The 16,813-nt window shown below is 45.5% G+C and overlaps 1 protein-coding gene across 1 annotated transcript in view; it reads left to right on the top strand.

The window, feature by feature from the left end:
• Nucleotides 1-11,541, top strand: part of APBB1IP (amyloid beta precursor protein binding family B member 1 interacting protein) — a 137,330-nt gene extending 125,789 nt beyond the window's left edge. Inside the window, exons 11-14 of the mRNA XM_069729597.1 lie at nucleotides 3,454-3,552; nucleotides 5,702-5,804; nucleotides 6,842-6,933; nucleotides 10,054-11,541. Coding sequence (XP_069585698.1) covers nucleotides 3,454-3,552; nucleotides 5,702-5,804; nucleotides 6,842-6,933; nucleotides 10,054-10,614 — 855 coding nt within the window. The 3' untranslated portion in view covers nucleotides 10,615-11,541. The remainder of the gene's footprint in view (nucleotides 1-3,453; nucleotides 3,553-5,701; nucleotides 5,805-6,841; nucleotides 6,934-10,053) is intronic.
• Nucleotides 11,542-16,813: the final 5,272 nt, after the last annotated feature.

Below are 16,813 nucleotides of genomic sequence, written 5' to 3' on the forward strand. Positions count from 1 at the left end.
AATCCGATGCTTTTATCTGTAGTAGTAGTAGTAGGAGTCAGAGCTGGCGGGGATATTCCAGAGGACGGTCTGCCATCTGCTGGTGAACTGAGGAACTACAGCAACTTCATTATTATTATCAGGATTATTGGTTGATACAGATTCATTGGTGTCTAGTAGTGATGAGTGAACGTGCTCTGATAAGATGTTATCTGAGCATGCTCGGGTGCTAAAAGAGTGTTTTCTGCGCGCTGGAAAAATATTCAAATGTCCGCACCTGCACATCTCACGGCTGGTAGGTAATCCCTGCATGTGTTGTGCCTGTCGAACAGCCGCGAGACATGCAGTCACGGGTATGCCAACATATTTTTCGACACTCAGTTAACACATGAGCATGCTCAGATAACACCATATCCTAGCACGATCGCTCATCACTACTGTCCAGAGAAAATGTTGCACACAAGGAGATACACTTATATTTGTAAATATTAGTACAGACATCATTATAAAAACTGTTTAGGACGGCACTTAAAATCTAAAAATTTACCTTCCTTTTCACTTGGACCTGAATGGCTAATCTAGGCTGCATCAGTATGTAAATAGGGGATATAAAAGAAGTCTGGAAAAAGCAAAATCTGCATGAACTGTAATTCTGCCTATTTAAAAGTTATCATCTGGTTTATAAAACCCAATGTGATATATCTTTTTAAAGCAAATATGTCCCCCGTTTTGACGATACGCACTGCATACATTACTAGCTAGATGTCTTATACCTGATGAGGCGGCATCATCCTATCTGAAAGCTTAAACTCAATCTCCAATCACCTAGGCTGATTGACTGCTCCTCAGTGTCCCTCCTCCCTGCTGCTGCTGAATCTTTGCTTACCTAGCCTGATTGACCTCTCCTCAATGTCCCTCCTCCTTGCTGCTGCTGAATCTTTGCTCACCTAGCCTGATTGACCTCTCCTCAGTGTCCCTCCTCCCTGCTGCTACTGAATATTTGCTCACCTAGCCTGATTGACCTCTCCTCAGTGCCCCTCCTCCCTGCTGCTGAATCTTTGCTCACCTAGCCTGATTCACCTCTCCTCAGTGTCCCTTCGACCTGCTGCTGAATCTCTGCTCACCTAGCCTAATTGACCTCTCCTCAGTGTCCCACCTCCCTGCTGCTGAATCTTTGCTCACCTAGCCTGATTGACCTCTCCTCAGTGTCCCTTCTCCCTGCTGCTGAATCTTTGCTCACCTAGCCTGATTGACCTCCTCAGTGTCCCTTCTCCCTGCTGCTGAATCTCTGCTCACCTAGCCTGATTGTCCTCTCCTCAGTGTCCCTCCTCCCTGCTGCTGCATCTTTGCTCACCTAGCCTGACTGACCTCTCCTCAGTGTCCCTCCTCCTTGCTGCTGCTGAATCTTTGCTCACCTAGCCCGATTAACCTCTCCTCAGTGTCCTTTCTCCCTGCTGCTGCTGCTGAATCTTTGCTCACCTAGCCTGATTGACCTCTCCTCAGTGTCCCTCCTCCCTGCTGCTGCTGAATCTTTGCTCACCTAGCCTGATCGACCTCTCTTCAGTGTTCCTCCTCCTTGCTGCTGCTGGAATCTCATATTGACCAATACAAGCTGCCAAAAATTGTTGAAAAATACATTTAACATACAAACCAGATATACACAGCAGAGTGTAGATTTTGCCGTTTGAGGACTTAGATCAAAACTTCAATACTTTTTCCCCGTGTCATTTCTCGTTATTACACATAACTTCATTTATGACCATCTATAATTTAATTTCTTTGATTGGATGGGTTTTTACCGACATATGGTGATTATTTCATGTCAGTATCACCTATAGAAATGTATTTACTTACAAAATTGGTGACCTGTTCGATACTTATTTCACCCTCTGTATTTCATAATGTATGCAGCTTGTATGGTGAAATCAGTGGTGACAGATCTGCTCTAAGGGAATTTTTATTTGGTCTCTTGCTATGGAGGACCCAGATGTCCATGTGTTACATAGGCAGCCTACTAGTTTTAACAGAATTGTGTAATACTTTATTTTACGTGCGTTGGTGCTACAGGGAATCTGAACACTGGTGTGACGCTGAGTCACTACTCACAGAGAAGCCACGAGACAGGGCACTTAGGAAATCCAAGGTCAGATAGCAGGAGAGCCTGAAATACAGATGGGTAAGACAAAGGCGTGGTCAGGTAACAGTCTGGGGTCAAATACCAGGAGAGTATGTCAATACAAGGGAGTAAGACAAAGGGATAGTCAGAGGCCAAGTCCGGGGTCAGGTACCTGAAGGTAGATCACGTCAAGAGCAGAAGGGATAATCCACACGAATAGTCACTACAAATCCTAGGTCCGGCAACAAGACCAGAGAAACAGACACAGAGCTAAGCACACACACCAAACAAAGCTAAGCTACAGCTGACACTGGACTGCTCACAGCTAGCCAGCTAAATAGCCACAAATCACTAAGGCTAGGTTCACATTGCGTTAGGGCAATCCGTTTAGCGCATATGCTAGCGGATTGCGCTAACGCAATGTCCCAAAAGGGATCGTGTTCGGCGATCCCGCTAGCGCAGATACCCGATCTGCGCTAGCGAGGAACGGACCTCGGACGCTGCAAGCAGCGTCCGCGGTCCGTCCTAAACTAATGGGACATCGCTAGCGCGTGCCGAAAATGGCATGCGCTAGCGATGCGCTAGAGATCCGTTAGCACATTGTCGTCAATGGGTGCGCTAACGGATCCGTTGCATGGCGCTAATTGCGACAATTTCGCCATGTAACAGAGTCCGCTAGCGTTAACCCATTAACGCAATGTAAACCTAGCCTAAGAATGGAAGGCATCTGGGGAGACGCCAGCAGGCTAGGCCCCATTGAGAAGCAGGGCTGTTAATCAAAATGCTACAGCCCAGCACACCCCAGTATTAGATTGGATAACTGGACTATCACTCATAAAACTGACAGTCCAGCACACTCCAGATCCCATAGGGCGGCTGAGCTGTCACTCACAGCATCCCTAGGTCATAGTAATAGATGAAACCATGACAAACGGTTGTCAGCTTCCCTCATAGATCAAAGGAGCTTGTGATCAGTTCATGAAAATTTCCAGTTTGGCCTCCGTTGGACTATTATAAGCCAGTGCACCTTTTTTACTGTACCTTTGGCATTGCAGACTGCGCTGTTTTAGGTACTGTATACACTGGGCAGGTCAACGGGAAATGTTACTGAATGCCTATGCAGTGGAGATTGGCAGAGCCTTCCATTCGAGGTATATATTGGGCAATATTCAGGCAAGCAGTTATCTGCAGTAAATATTCAATAAAAAAAAAAATCTGCTTTCTTCTTTCTAATCATTCAGCTTAAAAACTGACCACATGCGTTCGGCCATGATTTCTTGATTTGTGAAGCTGTAGATCAGGTTTACCATTTCCTATATGCACAATCTTGTCTTCTGATTCTTCTGTTATTTTTGTAGCATCCACAAATACAAAAGGAATCTCAATACATAAAATACTTGTGCTGTGACGACCCGTGGGTTCTCCACCAGTGGGTGACTGGCATCAGAATAGCAAAGGTAAGAGCGTAAAGAAGTCTTCAGAAAATCCCAGGTACTAACAGTCAGGACACCGCTAACTTCTGGGATATTTACTGACAAACTAAGAAGAATAAAATAGACCCCCGTCACTGAGAGAGCTGCAAACTAAGGCCTTGGCTGCTCTATAGCTGTAGATGCGCCATCAGTCTTACCAACAATGCAGGCTTTTGTATCAGTGTCTGTAAAAGGATTGTGTCATGTTCTAAAATGGGTAAAATTGCAAAATGCTTGTAAAAACACACAACTTTGCAGTTTACTTGTTATTAAAAATCCTATCCTGGAGGAATTTTTAGTTTAATAGCTTACTGCTAGTTGCCTGGGTTTTCAGTCACCTATGGAGTTTAGCTGCTGTGGCCGGCTCCCATGGCAAGGAGCATGCATGTGTAAGTTCTTTGCGGTGCTGCTTGCATGTGACAGTGTAGATAACACAGGATCCACTATTTACAATAGGTGATATCACAGCTCACCTTCTCCTCCTCCTGCACAATGACTGATAACACCTCTATATACAGTAGATAACACAGGATCCATTATTCAGAGTAGATGATGTCACAGCTCACCTCTTCCTCCTGCACAATGACTGATAACACCTCTATATACAGTAGATAACACAGGATCCACCATTCACAATAGATGATGTCACAGCTCACCTCCTCCTCCTGTACAATGACTGATAACACCTCTATATACAGTAGATAACACAGGATCCACCATTCACAATAGATGATGTCACAGCTCACCTCCTCCTCCTGTACAATGACTGATAACACCTCTATATACAGTAGACAACACAGGACCTACCATTCACAATAGGTGATGTCACAGATCACCTCCTCCTCCTCCTGTTCAATGACTGATAACACCTCTATATACAGTAGATAACACAGAACCTACCATTCACAATAGGTGATGTCACAGATCATCTCCTCCTCCTGTACAATGACTGATAATACCTCTATATACAGTAGATGACACAGGATCCACCATTCACAATAGATGTCACAGCTCACCTCCTCCTCCTGTACAATGACTGATAACACCTCTATATACAGCAGATAACACAGGACCCACTATTCAGAGAAGGTGATATCACAGCTCACCTCCTCCTTCGCACCATGGTCCTCATAAGAGCAAGTGAAGCTTAGAAGCTCAGGTTGCTATAAAAGAGCGGGTCTAAGCTATTGCTGCTAATATCCATGTGTCCAACTGCAACGTATGTTTTATATAAAATGTAAATAATATTAAAAAATTAACATTTAAGATTAGAAAAATGATTTATAGAATGTCATATTTTGCTGACACATTCCATTTAAATGGCCCCTGTCACCAGGTTTTTGCAATCAAATCTGAGAGCAGCATAATATAGCGCAGCCCAGTTACTGGGCTGCTTGCTGTAGTTTTGATAAAATCTGTGCTTTATCAGCAGGAGATTATCGCTTGAGGACTAGTAAACCTGCTGCCATGTATTTTTTATATTCATGAGTTCTGTATAACTCCACCCCTCCACTGATTGTCAGCTTTCTGCCTATACACAGTGAACACAGAAAGCTTCCAATCAGTGATGTGGCGGGGCTATACAGAGAACTGATAAATCTGCAGCAGAGAAATCTGTGATTTTATCAAAACTACAGGAAGCAGCCCAGTAACTGACATATTGCTGGAATCATGGTTTCTGCCCCTACATCATGTTGATCTTAGATGGGGCAGAAAAACCTATTGATTTCCTTTCCAATAGAGTAAAAAAAAATTTGCGCGAGAGGAAGGGGTATTTCTGAAAGTCTCACTAGTTTAAAAAAATAAATAAAAGAGGGTCATAAATCCAAATTTCCCCCATTCCCAGATAACTTGGTACCCTGCCAGTCTCTTCTTTCTGCTGCAGCAATGATGTCCGTGGCCGATCACTAAGCTAGTTGTCCAATCGACATAAGAGAAGATATAAAATCGAGTAATTGATAACGGTGATAATATTACAGAACAAAAAAGTATCAAAGTTTAGTTTTCATAAACTGTGATAATTGATAAACATGAATTGAGAGGTCGGAGCCCCTGATTCCTTGTTCATACATCCCTGGTCCCAACAGATACTCAAAAATAAAAGTTTTTTTTGTTACTCTATTTTTCTTTCTAGTATGGAAAAACCTTGTATGACAACTATAAGACGGCGGTCCACAAAGCCGGCCTCGCCTCGCACTGGTCTTCTCTAAACAATCCGTCAGGACCGGGCACGGCAGGTAAATGCGCTACAATGCGTGGGAAATGATACACGGATTCTTCCATCTTCTAGATACCTCTGTTCTTTTTCTCTCCTTAAAACACTTTTGTTCTAGTGATTTAAAACTGGACCCGTGATATTTGGGTGACCCAAAAATGACTCTGCCTATTTATAGGGGTTATCCCATAAGCAACATGTGTTATCACCGATCCACAGGAACATTATAAAACGCATAACTGCAGGGGATTTACCTGCTGGGACCCCCACTTTCACGAGAACAGGGATTTAAAGTCCTCTGTGCACTGAGCATGTGCGACCATTGCTCCATTCACTGTCTGAGTGGTCGCACTTAAGAGTCGTCCGGTGAAAACAAGTTATCGCCCAAGTGCTTACGTATTAATCTGTCGGTGTCCGACCGCTCGATGGGCAGAGGGGAGCAACAGTGCACGTGCTTGAGCGCCACTCCATTCATGCCCTGCTAGGCGCTTCTCATTACTGAGAATGGATGGGGCGGCTGTCGACCATCCAACCTGCTCCATTATCTAACGAGGATAAAAGCCTCGGCTCAATACAAGTGTATGGACCGAGGACGCGCCCACTGGCCGGGTATGTATAACTCACACATACCCTCCAGCCCTGGGTCCGACATCGGCAAATCCCCACAGTGCACAGAGAGTGACTGCAGACTTATCGGTTTTGACTGGACAACCCCTTTAAGTCCGTGGTTGCTCTTCCTGTCACACTACGCCTTAAGCAAATATATGGTATCTGTACTGATAAAAGTGACCTTGCACTGAAGGCATGACATTGCAATAAGAGACATCACCTTCTACAACTGATTTCAAATGACAATCAGCAGAATTGTGAATGCAGCTCCGGAGTATAAACAGGATCAGTACATACTGTATATATACAAAAATCCGCAATATGTTATAAAGATTATATTTGTATATGACCTGTTTCTATTCTGCTCAAAGTAGGACGTAACCTTCAAAAGTACCGGTATATTAGTAAATGTATTTGCTTTTAACTTATTGGCTTTTATTTTTAATTTAGGTAAATCTCAAGGAAACGGACAAATAACACAAAATGTCACAAATGTCAGCTCCAGCTTCTCAGATGCCTGGAAACGTGGCGAAACAGCTAAGGTGCATATATACAATAACATATATGGAAATATCCTATTTTCAGACTGTCTTGGTTTTACGATTAGGTTCTCCCAAGGGCATTAAAGGGAAGAGTCACTAGATTTATGCTGCCCCAAGATCTACACAGCTTCTCAAACTGATTGACAGGTGTGTACATAGGGAGAGACCTATCAATCAACTGGAACGGTGCGTGAAGAATCCGTCCAAGGATCGCGCCGGAGACGTCTCATCTCTGCACAGTCCGGAAAATTTTTGTTTTTCTGCTTGTGCCTTGCAGAAAGGTAAAAAAGCAAGCTGTCTGCAAGGCACAAGCGGTATCTACTGTGTTGACCACATCTACATACTTATATACAGTATGTCGGCGAGCTTTTGCGACATCCGCTAGGGCCGTGGGGTCCTCGGAACTGGGTCGGACAATTCTTAAAGGGGTGGTCACAGCAGTGGAACCCAGTCCGTGGCCCTGGGCGCGCAATAAAAGTATGAGGGAATGTTGGTAGGGGATTTCACGTGAAGCCACCCGTGATTTTCGGCAATAGGTAGCCGACGCTGCTTAAGGGGACCGCTGGGGCCGATGGTGTCGCAGCTGAGATGGTTCTGATCCCCACAGGTGGAGCAAGGGCCCAGGGTTACAAGTACAGTCTATCAGGGATCGTGGACGTTGGGGTGCAGGACTGAGGGTGCGGGAAAGGACTAGAGGACACAAGGGCTGCAGTTTTCTTTACTTTTAATTCCTGGTTAAAGCTGCAGTCCAGATCACAGATAACAGGTGATATTGGAGATTCGGGCAGCCTGGAAGCAATTCAGAATCCCCCTAGCCAGATGGGGTTAGAGGCCTCTCTACTGCGCTGTTCTCTGGGTTCTTGATGCTTTATGCTCCACTCAAGTCCCTCTTACTGTCTGTCCATTAAATGGAACACTACCCACATGGCAGGCAGCCTGAGCCTGTGACAGGTGTCACTCCCTCGTGGTGGCTCCGGGCTCTTGTATGCTGCTATACCACAGGGTGTCAGCTGGTCCCAGGAGACCTGCAATCTCCTGCCCTCCGGTTTTAGTTGCTGGGCCTGCAGTTCCCACACAACCATGGACTCCAGAGTCCGGTCTTTGGTGCACAGTCCTGGGGTGAGCTCAGTCGCAGCTCCAATCCCCCCAGGTTCGACTCACTTACCTCTTCCTCCTTCACTGTGTCAGACTAACTAACTCCGCCTCCAGGCCAGAACTTATAGGGAAGCTCCCCTGAAATCAGGTGATAGAGCTCCCCCTTCTGGTCTGGAGTAGGAAATGTGTTGCATGCTGATGTACCTGGAAAGTGGATCCCTCCTTGCTTCCAGGCATGACATCACCCCCTGTGAGGGAGGCAATGCCACTGTGGCAACCGGACTCCTGGGGTGCCACACTTTCAGGTCCCGCATTGGCCTCATCACTCACCTTCGGACCTACAGCCACTGAGCCTCCTCTAAACCCTAAAGTCATGGTCATCTTCAACTACGAAGGATGAACAGTGGATTTATAGAATAGATAAGTTGCAAATTGGTGGGGGAAGTCTGATGGTTTGGGTCCCACCGATCCCAAGAACAGGAAATCCCCTGTTTTAATGGAGTGATGGTTCAGCATGCGCACTGCCGCTTTTTTCATTGTCTATTGGACTGATAGAGGTAGCGGAGCTCTGCTGATAGCGGTGTGGCTGCTCGACCTGCCCTCCAGACAAGCAGGGAATTTCAGAGTCACGATCTAATAATTTTTCAATCAGTAATGAGACCTTTAGAGATTAGGAACCTTATCATCTGTCCTGTGGATGTGGATCTTTGTGCCTCTATATTGGATCTACATTCAGACAGAAACCAAATGATAAGTTTAATTCCACCATGAAAGGTTCAGTTCTTTATTTTCTTTTTTTCTTAAGGGTACCGTCACACAGTGGCATTTTGATCGCTACGACGGCACGATCCGTGACGCTCCAGCATCGTAACAATATTGCTCCAGCGTCGTAGACTGCTGTCACGCTTTGCAATGTACGACGCTGGAGCGATAATTTCATGACGTATGTGCGATGTAGAAGCCGTTGGTTACTATGCGCACATCGTATACAATATCGTGCACACCTTTGTTACACCATGCGATCATGCCGCCACAGCGGGACACTAGACGACGAAAGAAAGTTTCAAACGATCTGCTACGACGTACGATTCTCAGCGGGGTCCCTGATCGCAGGAGCGTGTCAGACACTGCGAGATCGCTGGAACGTCACGGATATATCGCTGGAACGTCACAAATCGTGCCGTCATAGCGATCAAAATGCCACTGTGTGACGGTACCCTAAGCCACATAAAGCAATAAATTGTAAGCGCAACTGCAGCCCGGTCACGGCCACTGTTTCTGACAGCCTGGTATTTCACATTATTCTTTTCAAAGTTTTAGGGTAGATCACTGACTTCAGCTAAAAACAAATGCGATAAAAACAACACCGGCCATACAAATATTTAACCACTCATCATTTCCCTCACAGCCGTAATGACGCTTTCAGTCATATTAGCCTTTTTAGGAACTAAAAACTATCACTGCGCTCGTACCTCTTAGAGCTGGCTCAAACAGGCGTATAACTCGGACGAGTGCTATCAAAAGTTTTAATAAAACTATCACTGCGCTCGTACCTCTTAGAGCTGGCTCAAACAGGCGTATAACTCGGACGAGTGCTATCAAAAGTTTTATGGGTTAGCACTCGGACCAATATTATTCTATGGGGCAGTGCAGATCAGCGTTTTTTTTTTCTACAGACTGAATCGTAGTAGATCCGCAAATCGGATCACACAAACCCATATGGGGCGTGTAAAACATCGGACTGCACTTGGATGTCATGTGAGTGCAGTCTGATTTACGCAGAAATAGACAATGGAGAAGATGAAGAAATCAAGTTCTCCGTCTTCTCTGCGCCTGTGATATGATTCTCCCATCCGAGAGCTTGAGCTGAGTGTCCTTACCATAATCGATCCAAATCATCGCTCGTGTGACCATGGCCTCTGAATACTTATTATAAAATGATAGATACTAAATGTATAAGAGAAAAATGTAAAATGCAGTTTATTGGCATCTTATGTATTGTCCTGTTGTATTTTTTTCCTGTAGGGAACACAAATAAATGAGACCTCAAAGCCTGAATTTATTAAACCGCCGACACCAACCATAGCGAAAAAGCCCCCGGCCGTACCGAGAAGGTCATCGTCCAGTGCAGTACCAACTCCACCATTACCAATTAAAGCCAAACTAGGTGGAAATATGCCACCACCTCCACTGCAGATGTCACCCACAGAAGTTTCCCACCTAGATGACGATTTCCTTCCCCCTCCTCCTCCCGACTTCTTTGATTTACCTCCTGACTTTTTGCCTCCACCTCCTCCATCTTCATATAATTCTACATCTGATTACGCTCCACTTCCTCCTCCACCCCAATTAGTGGCTCCAATCACAGGATCTACAGCTGCACCGCCTCCTCCTCCACCTCCACCCACCGCTTCTGCTCCACCACAGCTTCCCGTGAAAAAGCAGCCTCCAAATCCTCCAAGAAGAAATGACAGTCCAGCGCTACATACCAAGGAACTTAGCGCAAATGGAAGTGCCGGCGATCAACCAGATTTTATGTCTGATTTGATGAAAGCCTTACAGAAGAAGAGAGAAAACACAAACTAAAATGGACATCGTACTGTACTTACCGATGGAACAAAAACACTGTATTCTATTTAGAATTATCTAAAAATTATTTCATCCAAGAGTGAGATTATTATGAGTTATTGTAGGGCCATATGTATGATACAGGCAAGTTAGGACTTTAATGTTTCATTGTCACGGTTTAACTGGCAAAAAAGGCAAGAATGGAAAATTTAAAACCTGGATGTACGGTTCGGGCTCTTTTCGCAATTCATGGCCCAACCTGAACCAACAGCCAGTTGGGAGAGATATAGTCATCTGACTACAGACAGTGTATCGCACGGCCTTATGGCGGCCATATAAATCGGACCTAAATCAGTACGCAGTGCACAGACTGTCCGGCGGCTCTCACGACCTAAAGCTGTCATGCTACAGACCAGAGATGGCCAGTCCACGCACTGCGGTCCGATCTCCACGGCCATCTGACTGCGCCGTCATTAGGTACTACTTACCAATTTATGGAAACGATCGTCTGTCTTGGGCCACATATTTCACACTTTTTCGCCCCCCCAATAGTTATAGTAGGTAGTTTAGTATCAGGACATGAACTTCATATAGAAGACAGACTTGTCCCTTTATGACCCAGGGCTGAGAGTTGAAAAGCAGCTCCTACTCTGGCAGACATGGCCTTGCCCCATATTACAGGGTCAAGCATTCATTGGATAGTCCTGTATGTAAGGTATGGATGAACAAAACTTTATCTAGAAAGATCAACCAAATTTTCTGCAGGTTCCAGGAGCGAAACCCATAGTGGTCAATTAATCACCAACTGATGTATGGATCGAAGAGATACAAAGATGATTAGCGTGACATATTCCTGAATTTTAGGCCTGTGTGTAAAGAATTGTGAAAGAGATCTTTAATATTCTTTGGGTTTATAAACATGTTTTTATTGCACCAATGATCAAATTCTCATTGCTTTTTTGGATGATAATATCATCTATTCTCCAGCCCAGTCCAAGTTTTCAGCTGGTTCTTTTAATAGCCAGTTGTTCGCATCTTATATCCTTTGGATAGGTCATCAGCGATTAGGTGGGAATAACCCTTGAAATGGAATCTCTCAGCTTAGAAAGGCATCAACTAGCCACAGAATTCCTGATCAATGGATGATCTCACCAATCCCAAAAACTGAAATACCCCATCTGAATGATGCAATGAGGCGATGCAGCTTCTTCTCTAGGGAATACGACTTGTCGAAAGGAGTTTTCCATGCCAGATCCACAGTGATTAGTTGATCACCGGAGCAAAGAGTCAAAAAGCTTTTTTCTAATATCTAATCTGTATCTTCTCCCTTTCAGTTTAATTCCATTGCTGCTCATGTCTCCATGTGAAAATTAGAATAAGGATGACCCCGCTACACTGTGACAGCCCTTCACATATTTGTAGACAGCTATTAAGTCTCCTCTTAGTCTTCTTTTTGGGAATGTTTAGCTTGCAAAAAAGAAGTGTAAGAGGAGACTTAATAGTTGTCTACAAATATCTGAAGGGCTGTCACAGTGTAGCGGGGTCATCCTTATTCTAATTTTTACATGGAGACATGAGCAGCAATGGAATTAAACTTAAAGGGAGAAGATACAGATTAGATATTAGAAAAAAACTTTTTGACAGGGTGATCAGGTGGAACAGATGGCCATGAGAGGTGGTGAGTTCTCCTTCAATGGAAGTCTTCATACAGAGGCTGGACAGACATCTGTCAGAGATGGGTTAGTAAATCCTGCATAGAGCAGGGGGTTGGACATGATGACCCTGGAGGTCCCTTACAACTCTAATATTCTATGATTTTATGATTCCATGAAACCCTCTAAGATGTGTTTGTTTGGATATATATACTAGCTATTGAACCCGTTCTACGCCCGGGTGGCGAGCATTTATATTGGTATATGGTCTCCATCCTGTCATGTGCTGCTCCATCCTGCGTCCCCATCCTGTCATGTGCTGCACCCATCCTACGTCCCCATCCTGTCATGTGCTGCACCCATCCTGCGTCCCCATCCTGTCATGTGCTGCTCCCATCCTGCGCCCCCATTCTGACATGTGCTGCTCCCATCCTGCGCCCCCATTCTGACATGTGCTGCACCCATCCTGCCCCTCCATTCTGTCATTTGCTGCTCCCATCCTGCGCTCCCATCCTGTCATGTGCTGCTCCCATCCTGTGCCCCCGTTCTGTCATGTGCTGCTTCCATCCTGCACCCCCGTTCTGTCATGTGCTGCTTCCATCCTGCACCCCCGTTCTGTCATGTGCTGCTGCCATCCTGCGCCCCCTTTCTGTCATGTGCTGCTCCCATCCTGCGCCCTCGTTCTGTCATGTGCTGCTTCCATCCTGCACCCCCGTTCTGTCATGTGCTGCTGCCATCCTGCACCCCCATTCTGTCATGTGCTGCCCTATTCTGTCATGTGCTGCTCCCATCCTGCGCCCCCGTTCTGTCATGTGCTGCTCCCATCCTGCGCCACCGTTCTTTAATTTGCTGCTCCCATCCATATGCCCCATATGCTGCTCCATAAAGGTTTATGGCCCCCATAAGATGCTCCATAGTATATGCCCCCGTACACTGCTCCATAAAGGTTTATGGCCCCCATAAGATGCTCCATAGTGTATGCCCCGTACACTGCTCCATTATGGTTGATGGCCCCATAAGATGCTCCATAGTGTATGCCCCGTACGCTGCTCCATAAAGGTTTATGGCCCCATAAGATGCTCCATACTATATGCCCCGTACACTGCTCCATAAAAGTTTATGGCCCCCATAACATGCTCCATAGTATATGCCCCGTATGCTGCTGCGATATATATATATAAAAAAAATAACATACTCACCTATCGTCGCTGGGTGCCGAGTGCTGGGGGGCCTGAGCAGGCGGGGACACCGGCGCGCTGTGGGGGTCAGGTGCCGGAGTCGCCGCTAGCTCAGGCCCCCGACACTTGCTATATTCACCTGGCCCTGATCCAGCGCTGCGTGCTGGGTCCTCTGGTTGTGACTGTTCAGTCAGAGGGCAGCGCGCATTAAGCGCGTAATCGCGCCCTCTGAACTGTGAACGTCACAGGCAGAGGACCTGGGAGACGGAGACGGAGCCGCACGCAGCGCTGGAACGGGGGACAGGTGAATATAGCTTATACTTACCCTCCTGGCGCGTCCCTGCCTCTCCGTTGGAGATCGCGGTGTGCGTTCAGTGTTTACGCATACCGCGATCTCCTGGGAGCGTCACTCTGTGAGGTCCAGACTGCGCCGGCGCTTGCGCAGTCTATAAAGGCTTCGGACAGAGTGACGCTCCCAGCCTTATATTATAGATTATTATAGATACAGTTGACACCAGAAGCTTACATACACTATATAAAAAGACACATCTGCATGTTTTTCTCAATATCTGACATGAAATCAGAATAAACCTTTCCCGTTTTAGGTCAATTAGGATTACCATAATCTAATATATAAAGCTGTATGTATGTATGTATGTGTATTGGCATCTGCATCGTCGCAGCTACAGCCACAAAATTTTGCACAGTCACACGTCTGGACCCCGAGAGCGTCATAGGATATGTTGTGATGCGAAATTTTAACCCCGCGCTTTCCAATTCACCAAACAATTTTGCCCCTATCTACAGTACATAATAGGGAAAAAGTGAAAGGAAAAGTGTTGGAGGCAAATTGACAGCTGCCAGATGTGAACAAGGGGGACTTAAAGAATGAGAGCGATGGCGCCAAAAAGTATATACCCTACAGCTGCTAAGGTGGGGCCCCGACATGGGATGCTCACCACACACGGGGATATCAACACACACACAAAATGCGCCACACACTACCACGTGCTTGAACACATATACCACCCTCAGCACACATTTCACCACACATACACCAACCTCGCCACATAAAAGTCGAAACACAAAAGTCGCCACTCAAAACTCGCCATGCGCAAAATTCGCCACATGCAAAACTCGCCACACGCAAAACTAGGCTAACGCAAAACTCGCCACATGTACAAAACTCACCTCATGGAAAACTCGCCACACGCAAAACTTGCACACGTGGAAAAATTGCCACATGCACAAAAGTTGCAACACATGCAAAAGTTGCCTCACACAAAACTTGCACATACTCAAAACGCACCACACATAAAACTCACCAAGCGCGAAACTCGCCATGCGCAAAACTTGCTGCACACAACTTGCTACACTAACCTGTCACATGCAACTCGACACACAATAAGTTGCTACACGCATGTCGCCACACAAAACTCATCTCACAAAAGTCGCTACATGCATGTCGCCACACGCAACTCAACACACACAACTTGACACATGAAACCCTAACACACACAAGTCTGGTATTTTTCAAAAATAAAAATCTGATTAATAAGCAGACAAACTATAAGAGCAACAAATGTACCATATAGGAAATCCGGCAGCGGTCAGTCACATGACCTGTCTATTATGTGTATGTGTGAGCTAATATATACTGCCAAGAGGGAGGGCTTCCTGTTGACTGGGGACTTATCAGGCTGCCAATTTAGCTTACAAATACTGAGGTAAAAATACTGACCAAATAACATGTGTACGAGGTCTAATACAAGAGGAGATGACATACAGGTACATACTATATACAGGGGAGATGACAAACATGTATATACTGAGGGGAAAATTAGAGGTGTGAGGTGAAAATGAAAAGATGTGAGTGCAAAATGAGAGGAGTGAGGGAAAATAGTGGAGCGATCGGAAAATGACAGATGTGAGGTCGAAATGACAAGTGTTAGGGGGAATGAGAGGAGTGAGGAGGAAAATGAGAGGTGTGAGGGAGAAAATGAAAGATGTGAGGGGGAAAATGAGAGGCGTGATGGGAAAATAAGAGAAGTGAGGTGCTATAACTAACCACAGATATTTACTATGCCCAGGTAACGCCGGGCTCTTCAGCCAGTCTATAATATAAACAGAGATGTGTCCTTCTGTCAGAAGCCTCTGGAGCATGCGCACTGTGCCGCCGGAGTCAGAGCATGCACATACCGCATTACGACGCCATTTTATTGGAGAGTAAAGGGCGGCGCTGTCTGATGTGATCGGGGCTATTTCCATGATGTCGGCTCTGTGGCAGTGGCTTCATCGGTGGTGATGAGGAGTCCGGCGTGTGCTGCGCATTAAGCAGGGGCTTAGAAACCATGACCTTTGACCTCTCTTCCAACTGTAATATTCTAGAAGAATCAGCATTCTACAGCCAGCCAATCACAGCGCTTGCTCAGTGATTTATGCAAATGAGCTGCTGGGAAAAAATAAACTTTTCAACGACTTTCTCCTAAATATTCAGCAGGGTCAGGGCATTTGGACAACAGGGTAAGTTCAATTTGTCAGCAGGTCATTATCGCTGCATCTAAAAAAAAAAAAAAAAAAAAAATCGACTCCATAATTTAACAGTTTTGCCATTACTGGGGAATAAATACAGCGGAGGGATGGCTATGTTTGTGTGCAGTGAGGCCTGGCTATAGACCTGTGGGCTCAGGAGGTTGGTGGGGCACTTGGGATCGCGAAGGTGCCAAGTGGCTGATGGAGCTACGTGTGATGTGCTTGTGCCTACCACATACAATATAGTCTCATACAGCGGCTGCCATTCTAGTGGTCCCTACGAAGACGTGTTCCACCGGCATCCTACCCACCTACGTTCATCTACAACCACCGCACTGCACACTTTTTGATAAGAAATATCTGTAGTACAAAACACGTGTAATTGCTATCATTTTATGGAACAGTTTAAAGGGTGCCAACTCATTCGGTCATGAATATATATCTAATACTAGCTGAAGAGCCCGTTGTTGCCTGGGCATAGTAAATATCTGTGGTTAGTTATAGCACGTCACTTCTCTTATTTTCCCATCACGCCTCTCATTTTCCCAATCACATCTTTAATTTTCCCCCCTCACATCTCTCATTTTCTCCCTCACACCTCTCATTTTCTCCCTCACTCCTCTCATTCCCCCCTAACACTTGTTATTTCGACCTCACATCTGTCATTTTCCGATCACTCCACTATTTCCCCTCACTCCTCTCATTTTGCAAACACACCTTTTCATTTTCACCTCACACCTCTCATTTTCACCTCAGTATATACATGTTTGTCATCTCCCTTATATATAGTATACACCTCTATGTCATCTCCTGTATATAGTATATACCTGCTGTGTGTCATCTCCCCTGTATATA

The sequence above is a fragment of the Ranitomeya imitator genome, chromosome 6, assembly GCF_032444005.1.
Source record: "Ranitomeya imitator isolate aRanImi1 chromosome 6, aRanImi1.pri, whole genome shotgun sequence".
Taxonomy (NCBI): Eukaryota; Metazoa; Chordata; class Amphibia; order Anura; family Dendrobatidae; genus Ranitomeya; species Ranitomeya imitator.